General features: G+C 41.9%; 1 protein-coding gene across 7 annotated transcripts in view; it reads right to left on the reverse strand.

Annotated features, from left to right (window-relative positions):
- SLC43A3 (solute carrier family 43 member 3) overlaps positions 1-17,646 on the reverse strand; it is a 64,364-nt gene that overhangs the window by 17,913 nt on the left and 28,805 nt on the right. For all 7 annotated transcript variants that reach the window (XM_089520609.1, XM_089520605.1, XM_089520606.1 and 4 more), the window contains exons 2-4: positions 14,193-14,423; positions 11,956-12,085; positions 2,028-2,074 (exon numbers count right to left, since the gene is read on the reverse strand). In XM_089520609.1, the coding sequence (XP_089376735.1) occupies positions 2,028-2,074; positions 11,956-12,085; positions 14,193-14,373 (358 nt within the window). In that variant the 5' untranslated portion in view covers positions 14,374-14,423. The remainder of the gene's footprint in view (positions 1-2,027; positions 2,075-11,955; positions 12,086-14,192; positions 14,424-17,646) is intronic.

Below are 17,646 nucleotides of genomic sequence, written 5' to 3' on the forward strand. Positions count from 1 at the left end.
TAACAGGAAAGAAAATAATTATATTGCTTTTAACTGTCTTCGGATATCAATTAACACAGGATGCTGGCCAGGGATGTGCTGTTTCTTTCCCCCCAACTGCTATAACAGAGTTTTTTGTGGGTTTTTCAGGCTATGTGGCCATGTTCTAGCAGAGTTTCTTTCTGAAGATGCCAGCCACAGATGCTGGTGAAATGTCAGAAAGAAACTCTGCTAGAACATGGCCACATAGCCTGAAAAACCCACAAAAAACTATTGATGCGGGCCATGAAAGCCTTTGACTGCTATAACAGACCTACATAACTCAGCCACGTTGAGGAAGGCAGCCTTCCTCAATGTGGCATCCTCCAGCTGTTCTGTAATTACTCCCAAAATTCCTAAACCATTGGCCACACTGATTGAGACTGATGGGTGTTGGTGTCCAATACATCTGGAAGGTGCAAAATTGAGGAAGACTCACCAATTCCACACACAAAGGTATTTCTTGTTACATGCCTTCAAGCCAATTCCAGCTAATAGGATATTGCCTATCCTAAGGTTTTCTTGGCAAGATTTATTCAGAGGAAATTTGTCATTTGCTTGCTGTCGGGTTGAGAAAGTGTGACCTGACTAAGGTCACTAAGTCAGTTTCAATTCAAACCTTGGTCTCCCAGAGTCCTAGTCCAACAATCAAATTACTATGGCACACAGGCTCCCTTATATAAAAGTATACATGTCCTGTTTATCATATGAAATTCATTTCTGCATCTGGCAGTGTTTTCACACATGCACAGACACAATAAGATGAATATTCAATCTGGCAGAAACTAGCTCAAGCACTGCCACCAAGAAAGCTCTGTACTCACAGTGCTCAATTCTTAATAGATTTGTTTTGCAAATTTGGCTACCTCACCAACAAAAATGGGTTCAGGGAATCCTTGGCCCTTCAAATGTTTTGACTTCAACTCCCAGAAGTCCCAGACAGCATGGATTGGGGGTGCCACTCCAGCAAAATGGAGCAGACAGCAACAAAGAAGGCTCTTTTAATAATAGAATATAAGAAAATATTATGTCCTTGACCTTCATATGAAAGTGGCATCTGTCAACATTTCTTTTCTGCACAATTATTAAATATACAAGATCCCTATCCTGATTTTCAGTTAACAATCTGAACTTGCACAGGATGCAAGTGGCAAGGAGCAAGCCTCCACAAGCCATCTTGAAAGATAAGTGCTGGCTTTTTTTTTCTCTAGAATCTATCATCTGGATGAGGGGAACATTAAACATGGTTGGGAACCTTCCCTACTATGTTTCATGTCCCCTCATCCAAATGATAGATTCTAGAGAGCTGCTGAATTTTAATCAACCTAAATACAGGCTGGCACATACATGCTTGGAGACATCCTAGTGGTTGGTTCCAAGTACAGTGGTCTAACTTCTATTGGTTAATCCTAAGTACAGTCAGCCCTCCATGTCCACAGATTCTTTTATTAACAGATTCTTTATCAACAGATTTTTAAATAATAATAAGTATTATTATTATTATTATTATTATTATTATTATTATTATTATTCCCCAGTTTGAAAATATTTTTTAAAAGTATAAATTCCAAAAATCAAAGCATGATTTTGCCATTTTATATAAGGGACACCATTTTATTATGCCATTGTATTTAATAGTATGAGCATCCATGGATTTTGGTATCCATGGGAGGCAGGTCCTGGAACCAAACCACAGCAGACACTAAGCGCCCGCTGTACAGTAGACTCACCAAATCACTTGCTGAATGGTGAGTCAACACATAGGTAATTCCCACTGATTTAATAGCTCTACTCTAGTTGGAAATACCAGTAGTTTCATGGCATAGATGAGAGATTGGATCTTTCCACAGAGTTAACATGCTGTTCTAGCAAAAACAAACCACAGAAGGCTGAAGATGACAGGTGCTCCTTCCCTGTCCCCTGCACAACTATAGTTCCTATCCTGCTGGAGATTGTCATCCCAAATAGTTCAAGCTATTGAACCTGGATCTTTATTGCAGAGCACTCACCTGCTGTGGAAAATGCAATGAGGAGGGTGCCAGTAGTGTAGGAAGATCTGGAAGAGAAAGAGATCCCTTGACCTGAGCTACCAAATAGGCAATGGGTTGTAGGCACATAAGTATGCAGGTGAATTAGTCTCCCTTCAGTCCCCATCAGACATATTCATCAGCTTCCCATCCTTTGGGGGGCAAACAGATAGACAGCTGTGGGGATCATGGGCAATAGAGGAGAAGACACCAGTATGAGAAATTTGGAATTGAAAGATCAGGTGAAGACAGAGGAAAACTGGAGGTAAAGAAAGAAGGGAACAATGCTGAGGAAGAAGAGAGGAAGGATAAAATCAGAGGCAGGAAAAAAAATCAGAGAACCAGTGCACAGGGAGTAAAGCTACAGTATTTTTAAAAATTAGGTTCAGTTCCTGCTAGGCTTATTAGTATATTTAAACTCTGTGGTTTAATTTTATTTCACACATTTTAGACCAAGCTACACGTGAAGGAAAATACTTCCACATATAAAGGGAAACGGCATCATCTGGAGGGACTGATTAATTTGAGGGATAACAGCATACTTCAGAGAGATTAAACACTTTTGCTCTCCTGCTGTAATCCAGAGACATATCCCTCTTCTGAAGCTGCTATGTGCACTGGGTAAATAAAACCTCCTTGGAACCATTAAGGAGTTTCCTCCCAATTGAAATAGAAGCTTCAAAGGAAGAATATAAAACTTCCCCCTCCAAAACACTATTGTGATCTCAGTGATCAATCCTTTCTCTCCGGTGACACTATTTATATTTTTGTAAAACTACACAGTGAAAGCAAAGTTGTGTTTAAGTTCACCTCTACTTTGGCTCTTACTTTAAAGCAGGGGTAGGCAACCTGCGGCCCGCGGGCCGGATGCGGCCCGGCAAGGCCTTGGGACCGGCCCCAGCCCGGTCCTGCCGCCGATTGCCGCCGGGGCTTTTGGCGTCTCGCGCGAGGGGCATGGTGGGGCAATTGTCTATAGAAGCCTCAGAAACATGCATTTATCTTAACATTTTTTTAAAAAATCAGCAAATTTTTTCGCGTGTCCTCCATTTTTTATAAAAAAAGTGCCCTCCATTTGAAAATTTTGTCCTACATTTGTCCCGGTTTATTTATTTATTTAAAAAAATATTTATTTATTTATTTTTTGGCTTCGGCCCCCCAGTTGTCTGAGGGACAGCAACCCGGCCCCCGGCTCAAAAGGGTTGCCTACCCCTGCTTTAAAGGGTCATTTTGGTAACTCCTCCTAAAAAGTTTGGATATGTTCCATATAAGTCAATTGTATAAGTTGTTATAATGGTAATATAACTCCCACAAAAGATCAGTTACTTGGATAAATTAATATTTTGAAACATGGTATTTACATAGTGCCAGCATCCTGCAGATATGTCATATTTGGCACTGGTAGAAAACAGAATGAATTTTAATTCTCAGATATTTATTCATTGTTGACTGTCACAGTGGAAAGAGAAATAACAAATTTGACTAATTTCTGATTGCTGTTTGGTTCTCTCGCCAGTGAAGAAAAGTGCAACTACTATCAATATATAAATTCCCACTTTTTCCATGAGACCCTTTAGCACAACCCCTAAAATAAGCCCTACCCTTCTACAACCAAAATCAAATATATGTAACTGAAAAAGAAGCCTTCTTTCCCTCAGTCCCTCCCCCCAGCTGCTGGTTAGGGGATTTAGGGGCAGGTGCAAAGTAATTTTATCAAGTTATGGACTCCCACCCCTCACCACATTCTTTGGGGGGAAGTAGTCAGTTGTAGCAGAACACACATACACACTGCATTCAGCAAAGTTAATGAAGACCCAGATCTTTTGTATTATATCATAATAAAACATCTCTGGTTAGCATACTGTGGTTTCTAGCATTGTTTCATAATTCTAGGAACAGACAACCCATTAAGCCCACATATACACACTCACTCTCACTTCCCTGCATCTGCTGAGCAAAGGAGGGGAAAAGATAATGGGGCAGATGAGATATAAACTTCACTGTCTCCCCAGTTCCACCCCTCAGCTGATCACTAGAAAACAGCACAGGGCCACAGTGGTCTGTAGAGAAAAATCTGTCCTTCTCATCTAATTTGCAGCCACTCCACTGAGCGGCATTTCTCCCTTTCCTGATGGTGCTCTTTAGCTAAGCTGCAGGAAATCAGCTGAGCAAAAGAGGGGAAAGATGATGAAACAAGAAGAGCGTTGGCAGAAGGCTTTTAGGACAGATGGGGAATCCCTGGCCCATGGACTGGAGGATAGTTGTCCCTCCTATAAAGGAATGCCAAAGCAAGTACCAAATCATGATATGCCCCTTGGCCACCCTCCCTAGTATTTAACCCTGTACAGAGCTTCTGTGAATTCACCAAGAAAGAAACCAGCAAGCATCCAGTCCCTCAAAGTGTTTGGTTCTCTGCAGCCATAACTGCAGCATGGAGCAGGAGATTACTTTGGCAATGAGACTGGGAGCACAGCAATTGCTAGTCAGTCCTATAGGTTGACTATAGACATACGTGCAGCACAGAAGGAAAGTTTCACTTACAACAACCTGCTTGGCTCCAGCCTTTAGTCTCAGCTAGAAGGAAAACTTTGGCCTGTTACAGACTGCCAAAATAAAGCTGCTTCAGGTCTCTTTGGAGGTATGCTATTTAAACGATGCATGCATCCTAAGAATCCGGAAGCTGCACCAAAGCTGCACTTCAGTGCTTAGGAATGGAGTGTGGCTTTGGCGTGACCTCCGGACTCTTAGGACCCATGCATCATTTAAATAGCATACCTCCAAAGAGACCCGAAGCAGCTTTATTTTGGCAGTCTGTAACAGGCCTTTCCTAGCTTCATTCCACTAGTGGGCTTACTTCTTCACTGCACTCCCCACCCATCATCAGTTGGAAATTAACCAGGCTGGCTTGACAAAATTGCCTGCTCTCAGGTTCCCTCTGCCTTATGCTGTTTGGCTACACAGTGGAAGGATAACCAAGCTAGTCTCTTTCATTGCCAGGCTAAGCACATTTGCTTCATCACTCTTCTTTTCCTCCTTGTGTATGTTGGCAGAGCTCCTGGGGAAACAAGTGGAACTTTATGCCTGCATTTTCTAAGCTGTTTCCTTGTCCACTAGGCCCTAACCTTTTGTTTATACCTTAACAATAAAAGCCTTAGTGTGATGGATGCAATTCAGCCAAGAGAAAGCACTTTATAAACATGAGAGTGAGCAGCTGCAAGTGCTTGACCCTCCTGTCATGATCAACTCAGAGACATAGCTTTGTTAGTCTGGAAAATCAGTATGCAAAGGAATCCTATAGCACTTTTGAGACTAACTGTCCTTTGCATACTGTCAGAAACAAGTGAGTAAAAGTTTGCTAAGGTATGTGTGTGTACAAAAACAGAATGTGCTTACTATTATTCCACAAAAGATAGTTTTAATTTCATTTCATATTTTAAAATTAGCCACTATGCAGGACGTTTGGATTAGCACTGCTCTCTGAAAACATTCTCCAGATTCCTCTTGGAGAGTTACAAATGTGTAGAGTGCTACACTGTGACTCCTATGCTGATCTCCCCAGTGCCCACTTATGGGTCAGCAGCCACTGAGATTGATGGGGGTTTGTTCCTCTGTCGATTGGGAAGCAACTAACATAATGTTCTCAGCCCCTCCTGTGAGCAATCTCCAGTGTAACAGACAGAAATAGGGTCCTTGTTGCAATTTTGTGACAGAGAACTTTGTGCAAGAGGGGAGAAGTATAAACCAGCTGCTTCCCAATTGAAAAGCAAATAGACCCCTATCAGTCACAGTGACTGCTGCCTAGTAAATGGGAAGTGGGAGACTTTCATGGTCCCAATATATTGCCCATACTAGGGGCTATTTGGGGATTGTGAATATAAGAAAGTCACAGATGTTTAAGTCTAGGTTACGTATTCATAACTGCCCAACAGGATTCTGACCCAGAGCTATTTTGACAGACTTCTAGTGTGTGGTGTCTTTATGGTTAAATCCAGGGGAAACAGGGTGACCACATGTAAAAGAGAAAAAGGACTTCTGCACCTTTTAACAGTTGTTGTTTTTGTGTGCCTTTGTTTTCGACTTATGGCAACCCTAAGACAAACCTGTCACAGGGTTTTCTTGGCAAGATTTGTTCAGAGGAGGATTGCTATTACCTTCCCCTGAGGCTGAGAGCACGTGACTTGCCCAGGTCACCTAGTGGGTTTTATGGATGAACTGGGAATCAATTCCTGGTCTCCAGAGCTATACGCCAACACTCAAACCACTAGGCCACACTGGCTCTTAACTACTGTGCAGAAGTCCATTTCCATGTGTTTCAGAAGTATGAAGGCACACTGATTTTAGCTAGTTTTGTTTAACTAAAGTTTGAGAAATCAAAATGCCATTTTCTGCATATAACACAGTGTTCTTTTCCACTGTCTAAAATGACAATCTTCAGAAACGCTATCCCCATTTTAAGGCTGCCACAATTTTTTTAAAAAAATTATTAATGTGATGGAAGCAATTACGGTTACTTAAGTGCAGTTTTCTGCATATGCTAGAAATAGTAAATAATTTTGTGGACTCGAAAAGAGCCAACATTAATGTATTCTCTGTTGCACAAACACTATTTATATGTAAAAACTTGAATGACTGAATGACTGAAAAATAAACTCACAACATTTACTGTGATACAACTACAGTCTGTAACAGAACAAGACTGTATAAGTGCATGAGAACTACACTGTATCATTTAAATGCAGAAAAATATGTTTCCCCATGAAATTTATTCAAAACTCTAATTAAATTATGGACATTTAGGTTGCAATAAGTATTTCTAGACAGAAAAAGTGTATATCACAACACAATGCAATACTTGGTTAAAAACATTTTGAAAATGTTTCAGTTATTAACTGATAATCTGTTACTTCTCAATTCATGAGCCATTTCACCTGTAAAGAAATGTAATCATCTCCACAGCTTTGTCACATTTTCTAAGCAAATTTTTTTCATATATTTTTCAGCTCTGCTAATACTGTGATAATGTGTTTTCTTCACTGGACAGGGAACTAGACTGAATTGTCCAATACTAAGATCCTGGATGAACTTGGTGGAGCTATACTTTTTTTCTCTCTCTCCACCCATGCAGGGCTGCAGCTACAGAGGGAAGCAAAAAGAGAACACTGACCCCCAAATAAGAATTGTGCCCCCAATGAAATTTTCCTTTAGTCCCCAAACTTCTAAAATTGCTGTAATTTAAAATTCCAGTTGGGCATTTGGAAATAAAGTTTAGGCATCCACAGAAAGGGAGCAGGCAAAGTTATTAAGGGCATGTGAACACAGCAAATATAATCATTCTATGTGTAAATTATTTTTGATGCCTTACTCTTTGCAAATGCTAGTTATTAGGGGACTGAAGGAACATTTTACTGGGGGGGGGGGTTGTAGAATTATTATCTGGAGGGGCAGTGCCCTCTTTGTGCTCCCTCTGTTGTGACACTCCTCCACTCATGTCCAAACTACGTTTCTCCTGCTTGCACACACACGCCATAGTTATTTAGTGGCCACAGTAGGGTAGGCAACAGCCAGACAGAATCTGGCTATGCTTCTGCAGCTGGAATCATGCAGGAAATATCATCCACCTGGACCTTCCTGAAGCAAGAGTTATATAAAAAATATCTTCAATCAAATATTTCTGTCACGCAGTTGTCACCATCTAGTCTTTTTCAGAGTGCTTACTGCAGTGTAGTTCCATCATGTTAAAGACCCCAAAACATATTTTCATTATATTTATTTTAAAATCTGCTGCTTACCACCTGTTTGGTAAAATGACTTTGATTTGGAATGTATTTGGTTATTAAGTGATAACGTTAAAGTTATATTTTGGGAAGTTAACTCTAATGTCACAACACTGTAGTTATACTTTCAAGGCACAGTATTTTTCAAACAGCAATTAAAATGTATTTTCAGTCTCAACAATAAGAGCACATACTATAATCTAACAATTGTTGCATAGCACTTGTACTGATTGAGGAGCTTTAAATAATCATTCTGTGTCTGTTTTCTTGAATGTGGCCATAAGAGAGAATTTCACCAGATGTAGCTACAAGCTACACCTGTTAAAATTTCTTCTACATAATTCTGAGAAATGAATCAGATTTGTCTTCTTCAAAACCTACCCCTCCACAAGGGTAAATCCATTTGGTTCTGGCTCCACCCATTACTGGAACGCTGATCCAGACAGATTTCCACTGAGCCCATGTGGGAATGTACAATTTCAGGACGGCAAATGTTTGCACAGGTTTGCTATGTGCCCTGATAAACACTGCAATGTTTGCAATGTACCCTGATAAAAGGGGAGAGAGGTAACAATCCCAAACAGCTATCTCAGCATGTGCCCTCCAACACATGGTTAATCAGTCCATTACTCACATGAGCTACATGACTTTGACCATTGCATTAATACACTTGGCCAATTAGGGAAGTCAAAACTGCAGTCGCAGCAACTGTCAGCTTCTTGTGCTGCAGTAACAGGAACCCTTGGACTCCCAGCCCCACTGTCTGAGAGGGGCAGTGACAGGATCAATGGGAAGCCTCATTCACAGAACAGAAACCAGACTCCATGCTGGTACAAATCACTGAAAGAGACACCAGAATGACAGCTGTAGACTTTCACTTATTTCCTTTTCTTTGAGGACCACAATCAGAGCAGTACATTTGATTCCTAATTATTAACGGAGGTTGGCCTCACAGTTAGGATGCATTCTCCCAAGAGAGGCACTGAGTATGATCATATCTTTTGACAGAGAAGTCCAGCCTGTTATTGTTCAGGTTCCTTTTGTCTCTTCTGGAACACCTGCCAAAATTTTTCCTTGGTGATCTTCAAGCTCTAGAACTGGGGTACTGGGTGGTGGAACATAGGACACATACTTCTCTCTATCTAGTGTGTCCCCACCAGGCATAATTTTATAACTCTCTAACATGGCTTACCTTAGTTGCCCTCCTCCTTCTTTTAAAATTAAAAAAGAAAATGCAGTCATTCCTCATCGCACAGGTATAAATAGGTTCTGCCCTCAGGATATTTCTCCAAAATGCCAGCTAGTGAGGGAAATAACATGAATATAAGAAGTGGCTAAATATCCACCTCTAGTTTTGAAGTGTGTGTGTGGTTTGGTGGGAATTTAGTCCTGGGAACTTCCAAGAAAAGAAAAGGAGGTTTCTTGGGCCTCTCTCCATTATTTTCAGCAGGGGGAGTGGAAGCATCAAAATGTGTCTTACATGCAGCATATTGGTCACCCCATCACAGTTACTCCACTCTCTTTACATTTGTATTGCTTCTACATGCAGTTTCTTCATCTCCTTTGGATATGACACATCTGCAGTTCAATAGAATTCTAAGTTTGCCCACACCACAGATATGTAGAAGGATACAGTTGAGTACAGATTCAGATTGGGGTGGAGGTGGAATGAGGGGGAACAACTTTCACATTTTGCTTTCACCTTAAGGTTTGATACATTTTTGGTATAATGAACAGCAAATTTTGACATGATATTTCACTATTTTTCTGCCTTCATCTCCAATCAGCAACTGGGGATCAAACATAAAAACCCTGGGAAGACTGTATAGTGAAATGAGATCTGGTTTCCAGTGCTGTAAAGTTCTGTTTTGGACAGGCACTCCAGAATGTGGACTGCTTGTGGTTTCCTTAAAATGGAACAATTAATGTAATTATTAATATAACAAACAAATTATTTCCACACTAATGTTAATAATAATAGGGGGATTTTGGAGCTCACTAAGAACTGATGAAATCAATTAATTTTTAAAGCTGATGTTACAAACTCAGTGCAAGGGGCAGTATGATCTCTGAAACCGTCTAATTAAACTGTCTAATTAAAAAGATTGTATGTACAGCGCTGTGTAAATTTACAGCGCTTTATAAATAAAAGTTAATAATAATAATAATAATAATAATAATAATAAACCTGAATCTGGCTACGTTCAAACCCAAAATGACAGTGTTCCCCTATGTACCATGTACGATTTTAACTGTTGTTTTAATGTGTTTTATATGTGTTGTTAGCCACCTTGTGTCCCACTTTGGGAGAAAGGCAGGTTTTAAAATAAATAAATAATAAATACCAATATTGTTGACTGAGAGTTCCTAACGATCTAAAATAGCCTATCACCTCTCCAACTCAGAACATAGTTGGCATTATAGATTTTATTTCAGAGTGGAAAAAATATGTTTGTACTAGTCCACACATTCATGCTGAACTCAGACTTATAAATAATTGCAGTTTTGCAACACTGAGCAGTGGCTGCACTGCTAGAGTTTGCTATGTGTAACCAAGTTAAAATTTAAAAGGTAATGGTGATCCCTTCCCCCACATGATATCTATATTCAATATTCAGGAACACTTCTGGTTTAGTGCCAAAAGTCTATCCATGTTGTGTTTAGTACCTTGCCACTGGCAGTCGCAGGAGAACAGTTCAGTCCAAAGCCCAACTGGATGTCAGAAGTAACCCTATGAAAAACCACAGCCAGCCTGGTTTCAGCTTTCCAATGCTGCTACACACCAAGCAAATCCAAATGGATATCTGTTCTATCTCCCTGTCAACCAAGCTCTCTTTCCCTATCAGTTCTTTTTGCTACTTCTAATGTGTCACCAACATTTTCAATTTGCTGAATGTAGTAATAAAAGCAAAGAGGTACAGGCATCTCTATTCAGTTCAAGGACCCTGAACGGAGAGCTTGTGGCTTATAAACAGCCTGTGCAAAGGCCTTATGAGAAACTGACAGCGGTTTCTACCTCCTTTGGGTGCAGCAAGCTGTATGTGAGAGGATTTGAAGATTAGTATTAAGTCAAGAAAAACTTCCCAGGACTCTGAGGCATAGGGAGACTACAGTCTGCATTGCCAGAGATAACAGGCATTAATCGTTCCAGATGTCTGGCAACCCTGATAGATGGGGAGGAGAGAGAAAAATAAAGATAGAGACAGAAAAGGGGATTGAGAAGAATGGAGAAAAGAATTTCTGCCCCTCACAGTTTCTTTCCATGGGACGTTACCTATCCTCCTGTCCAAGAAATTAGTAAGGCCTGGTGTTCACATGCAGCAAGTACTGATTGGACTACTTCAAACTGCAGGAAGATAATCACACTCTTGGAAGTGTCACTAAAAACTGAAAACTAGTACCAGAGGGGAAAGGGCCTGGATAGAAACTTTCTCCATGATTTCCTATTTTACTATTTGTGGAATGTTTTTATATGGAGAAGTCAACAAAAATGGTGTGCCCTGTTTGCTGCCTGAAGAGCTGCAGTCGATTCTGCTACATCATTCAGCTGTACCTGCACCTCAGCACAGGAATACTCAGAGGGGAGACCCCCTCTACAGGTAAATGTCATCAAGACTAACCCTGAATCAGTCTGCAGTGGCCATTCGTTTCTCTGAAGATGCCAGCCACATATGCAGGCAAAACGTCAGGAATAAACTCTCCTAGAACATGGCCACATAGCATGAAAAACCCACAAAAAACTATGCAGTGGTCATTGTTTGATCTGGGGTGGGGAGATCATGCAGCCTTCCAGATATCATTGGACTGTAACACCCAATAGCCCTAACCAGGATTTCCAATGATAAGGAATGCTGAGAGTTGTAGTCCAACAGCATCTGGAGGATGCAACCCAACATTGGTTTAGGGGTACCTCTTCTATATTTAAAGCTCTTTAACTGATCAACAGCTGCATGGAAGGATGGAATTTAACATATTCAAATTCTTCCCTCCCAGTGCTGCAATGATGGAAACATTTGCACTACCAAATTTCTTCCAGTGACACAATTAAAGGCACAATTTTGGCAATCCTCCCCCCCCCCCCCCTGACAATGAGCTCCAGAAAAGGAAAACAGGGAAGGCCTTGTGTATCTAGCACTTACATGGCAAGCAGGCGTGCAACTGTGGTGCCAAAGCGATCAAAGATGTAGCCTGTGGGGAAGGTCATAAAATTGTTCATGAAGGAGCCAATGGTGAAGATGAGGGACAGCTGTTCATCTTGGGCACTGCAGTCTGCAAAGGAAGAAGGATTGTAAACACAGGCCTGTTACAGACAGCCAAAATAAAGCTGCTTCGAGTCACAGTGGAGGTATGGTGTTTCAATGATGCATGCGTCCTAAGAGTCCAGAAGCCACACCAAAGCCACGCTCCAGTCCTTAGGGCTGGAGCGTGGCTTTGGTGCAACTTCTGGACTCTTAGGACGCATGCATCATTGAAACACCATACCTCCACTGTGACTCGAAGCAGCTTTATTTTGGCTGTCTGTAACAGGCCACAGTCCCTAATGCTTCTTGTGCAGAAATTCCCCAAGCACATACTTTTGATACTGTGGCTCTCAATGTTTGGCTTTTTATTTTTCTAAGGCTTGGAAAATTCCTTCTACATAAAATAATTTGTTACATAATGCATTACAAAAAGCCCCCACTCCCACTAATTATAGTTGCCATGACAGTCAGACAGACAGACGGACAGAGTATTACCCATCACATGAAGACCTTTACCTGTGTTTCCTCTCATTCTATTACTTTTCCAATGTAACTTTGTTATGCCTGCATTGTGTGTGTTCATGCGCATGTGCACACATTCACACACACACTCTGAAGGAGAAGTAGGTGTGTTAATTCTAGTACTGCTTTCTCCTATCCCCCATCCCAGCTCACCAGACAAGCTCTAGAACCAAGCTGTTCTTAACCAGCACTTTGTTTTCTCAAACAAAAGCTGCAGGAACTCAAACCTTCCTGGAAGTTTCACAGCCTCTTACTTGAAAGTCTTGCAGCTTTCATTTCAGTAGTGCTGAAGCTGGATGCAATTATTTAATAGTGATCAAAGTGTGCTCTGCTTAAGCTCAGAAGGACTCTCACCTAGGAGCTCAGAAGAACTCTCATCAGGCTGACCAGCATTGGAAGCCTGGCAGGCCTGTGTAGTTAGCAAGATTAAAAACCCTGTTAGATTATGGCTGAATCTGCACTGAGAAATAATGCAGTCTGACACTGCCTTGTCTGTCCTGGCTCAGTGCTACAAAATTCTGGAATTTTCAGTTTTGTGAGATATTTAGCCTTCTCTGTCAGATCTTTCATAGGTGCTCTTCCATATCCTAGTTTTCATCTGATTTCTTGATTGCAGTCTCCATTCTGATCAATAGTTGCCATAACAAACTACAAATCCCAGGATTCCATAGCATTAAACCATGGCAATGAAAGCAATGTCAAACAGCATTATTTCTGCAGTGTAGATGCAGCCTGAGTCTTCTACCCTGGACCAAGAAGGGGAACTTTCTTTTCATGACTCAGAACACTGTTACGCTGATCTTTGGATGTTTACAGTCATTCTCAATATTCATTCATTCATTCATTCATTCATTCATTCATTCATCTGCATGCAAATAGCCCAGTTAGTAATGGTGAGGAAGCATGCTGGACTGTTTCCAGTGAGTTTCCAGGATTGGGGGGGAGGGGGCCCAGTCTGCCATTCAGTATGCTGGACTCTATTTTTTTTTTCTTCAAATGGAACCACTGTCAGGAGATTAACCCATCCTGCCATTCCAAGCCATGACATAGCAACACTCTAGGGAAGCTGGTACATCTCTAATGAAGTGCTCACATTGAAGAGATAAACCCCAGGAGTGAAGCCCTAACCACAGATAAGAATGGTTGGCATCAGCTGTTCCTAGAAAATGTCCTGTGACAAACAGCTGTGCAGAGACTCCTTTGATAACACTTTACTGACTGCTGACAACTCTTCACATTCAGTACCTCACATATACTCTTGAGCCTGCCCCATCTGTACACCCACCCTCCTCCCTGTGCAGCCCCCTAACTAAGCCAGGCCTACAGAACCTGCAACCAGCAACCTATCCCACCAGCCATGCTTAGTGATCCACTGGGGCTTCCTAAAGCTCAATGGGACCTTTTGCTTGCCTTAGAATACCAAACACACACACACACACGAAACAAAACATTGTGAAGCATTTGGCTGGCAGCAGTGCAGGCTTGGTGGGGTGTGTTTGGCTTGGGAAGATTACAAACATGAAGTCCTGCCACATGGCTGTTGGTATTAAGTCCAAGGTATATTTCTACTCCAACAACCCCTCCCTCTCCATTATTCTCCCCTGATCATATACCTGTTTGGTTGGCTGTTTGATTGGCAACTGACACACAGAGATCCTGGAAGTAGCCCAAGTCCTTGAGAACAAAGACCAATGATGCCCATCCAAAGATGACACCTGCGAAGCACATGCACTCCACCAGACCTGAGATGAATGTGGCCAAGCGTTTGGCCATTCCTGAACCCCGGTGTTCCATGGCATCTGGGGCACTTCCCTTCTGATCCTGAGGCAATTCGTCTTCTGAACCTGCAGTCAGAAGAAATAAAATGCAAAATCAATGAAGTTACGTGTCATATTGGAAACCTCAGCAAGGCGTATCAGAGTTTTTCTACAATTTGGTAACTCATATACTTCTGGGTGGAACATGGTGGTCACTTTAAACAGATAAAATTATCTTCCAGCATTGAAATGGCACACAGTTCCCTCTGGGTTGGAATGTGTACAGACTCATACAGAAACATCCGGGGCAGTGCTAGAGATAGGGCTGACTGGGTTTCACAGTGCTTTGAAAACTTTCCTCTCTTTTTCTTTTTTGGATGATGACTAGAATCCCCTCCAGCCAGCATGGCTTCTAGCAGTTGAAGTCCAAAAAATTAATGCTTCCAAGGTCTAAACCAAGGCTCCACATTATACCAATTCGGCAGTGACAGCATTTATTAATCCTTTGCCAACTCACTGTTCAGCTGTTTTTAAAATGACCCAGTTTCTCTGTTCTCCTCCTATTGTTGTTGCTGAGTGCCTCCAAGCTCTTTCTGATTTATAGCAATCCTAATGCAAACCTGTCACAGGGTTTTCTTGGTAAGATTTGTTCAGAGGCTGAGAGAATGGGACTTGTTCAAGGTCACCCAGTGGGTTTCCACATGAGTGGGGATTCAACTCCTAGTCTCCAAAGTCATAGTCCAATGCTCATACCTTTACAACAAGCTGGCTCTCAGGTGACTTCAGTTGCTGAGTTCAAAGGCAAAAACCATTGACACTCAATTAATTCAGCAGGAAGTAGTGAAGCAGAATATTCACTATAGGCTTGGGCAAAAGCCAACTGCTGCAGCTTCTTCTGGCTTGTGTGTTATTCATCATTAACAGCTTTTGCCATCCTGATTACACTCTAATGTTGCTTGAGGACTGTATACTATGATGTTTCCTGGTTTTCATCTGCATTAGATGGTAGAGGGTATGCCATATTTATTTCCCAGCCCCCTGGCTGTTCCCTTTGGTCTCCTTCCTCCTGCTACAACCCCTCCCATACCAATTTCCCATTTGATTGTGATTTCCTGGATTTCAGTTAAGACTCCAGAGGGCCTACACTGCTGCTTAGCTAGGTATTCTGTAACAAGCTCCAGAATGGACACCAGCCATCCAGATATTGAGATGGGGCATGTGGGGAGAGGCTATGTTATACAGACCTCCCCTAGTCGCATAGATTTCATCACCAGACTTTACTATATCTTGCAAAGTTTTACCTCATCTCTTTACCCCATAGTGTTCCTACATCATGCCCACCACCCTCCAGGCAGCCCCAGTTCTCCTGCCCATTGCTGAATGAAGCCATTGGTAGCAAAAAAAGGAAAAAGGCTGGTGAATATGCATTATTTCCATGCTGATCTCAGAAGTATACAAGTGTAAATATTGTTCATCCAGGGAGTATAGGTTCCTTTGAGTCCCTTGCTTCTTCTTTGCAGCTCCATTACAATAATGACCAGAGGTAATTTTGATAGAGCACAGCTTTCAGCTTTTAAAGCTCACAGTTTTCTTCATCTGGGAAAGATGTTTTTTTAAAAAAGCTATTCTTTTACGGCCTTTGCTTCCAGTCAGCTCATTGACATGGAATGCAGGGTGGGGCGGGTTTGAGCCCAATTACTTTTTCTGCAGAACTTTCCTCCAGAATAATATCATTCAAAGTGGTGGTCCATGGGCCAGTGCCAGTTCACAAGCTATTGACTACCCTTCTAAAGCAAATTTCCAAGAAAGAACTAGATTTAGCCAGTTGGCACACATGGTGCCAGTCCATGGCACACTGGGGGAAGATTTTTTTTAAAAAAAAACCACCCCTGCCATTCCCCCACATCAGGCAGCTTAAGAAGCATAACTCCACACCTCAGACCAAAAATGTAAACACTGGCGGGTTACAAACCGCCACTTGGGACGTCCGCAGGACGTCCCATTTTAAAAAAGGGGCGTCTCTTCTAGACGCCCCTGGCTCTAGTACGGACTCTGTCTGTACAATATGGCGCCGGCCGTTCCACACGGCCGGCGCCATCTTTACGTATCGGACGCTGTGCGTCCGAAAGTGTTGCGGCGTCTGTGACGTTGCGAATGTGCCCCTGGCGCCTCACGATGTCACAGAGGCGTCGCAAGAAGAAGCTCCATTTTGGAGCTTCTTTTTCGGTCCGTGCGGGAGCCGTGCGGTGTGGCTGCTGCGGCTCCCGCACAGAGCAAACAGCGGCGGCGGCAGACCGCCTCAAAACCCGCCACTGTAATTCCAGTGCTATTACTTTCCTTCTCCTACATGCTTTTTAACCCTTTGCCTATGACCTTCAAAGTCACACATGATGTATTTTGCATCTTTTTGGTTGATTATAGGTGGGCTGACTCAGTTAAAGAAGCCACAGCCCTGATTTTGCAAGACTGAACAGGACTATAGTATTAATAATATGGTGTCATAGAGCTCCCTTACTCATAGGGTCACTACAGATCAAAGCCAAACTGACACAATTGATAACAAGATAAAAGAATTATTACAATATGGATATAAAATGAGGAAGATCACTCCCTTCTCTCTCTTCCTATTTAACCAGCAAGTAAGGAGGGGACAAGTAAGGCACTCTTGCCAGAGGTCTTAACTGATTGCTTGCAGAGGGTTTTTGAAAGTAGACAGAGGACCACCGCAAAGCTTGCAAATGCTAATTTTTAGACTCCAGTTTCCCATGTTGGTCAAAAGATTCTGGATGTTGTAGTCCAAAAGAGTAACTTTTTCAGGCCTGGGGCATAGTTTGCCTCTTCTGCTTTAGAATTTTGTCTGTACAGATACTTTCCTTATCCTGACCATAGAAGGGCTAAAATGGTGTACAATTGTTGTTATATACCTTCAAATCATGTCCAACTTATGACAATCCTAAGGCAACCCTATCATAGTGTTTTCTTAGTAATATTTATTCAGAGGAGATTTGCCATTGCCTTCCTTGGAGGTTGAGAGAGTGTGATTGTCCACAGTCGCGCAGTAGGTTTCCATGTCTGACTGGGGATTTGAACCCTGGTCTCTCAGAGTTATAGTTCAACATTCAACCCACTACACCATGCCTGCTCTATCATAATGTGGTCCTCTTTTATCCTGCTGTGATACAAATCAATATGAAAAATAGCTAACTTATCCAAGACCTTCCAGCACATCTCAAATAAGTTGATTTTATTTCTATGTTTTTTTAAAAACTGTCCAGCTCTCTCAACTGTACATGGTGATGGGGAATAAAAT

The sequence above is a fragment of the Sceloporus occidentalis genome, unplaced genomic scaffold (genome assembly GCF_023333645.1).
Source record: "Sceloporus occidentalis isolate IW3139 unplaced genomic scaffold, rSceOcc1.0.p SCAF_4, whole genome shotgun sequence".
In the NCBI taxonomy this organism is placed as follows: Eukaryota; Metazoa; Chordata; class Lepidosauria; order Squamata; family Phrynosomatidae; genus Sceloporus; species Sceloporus occidentalis.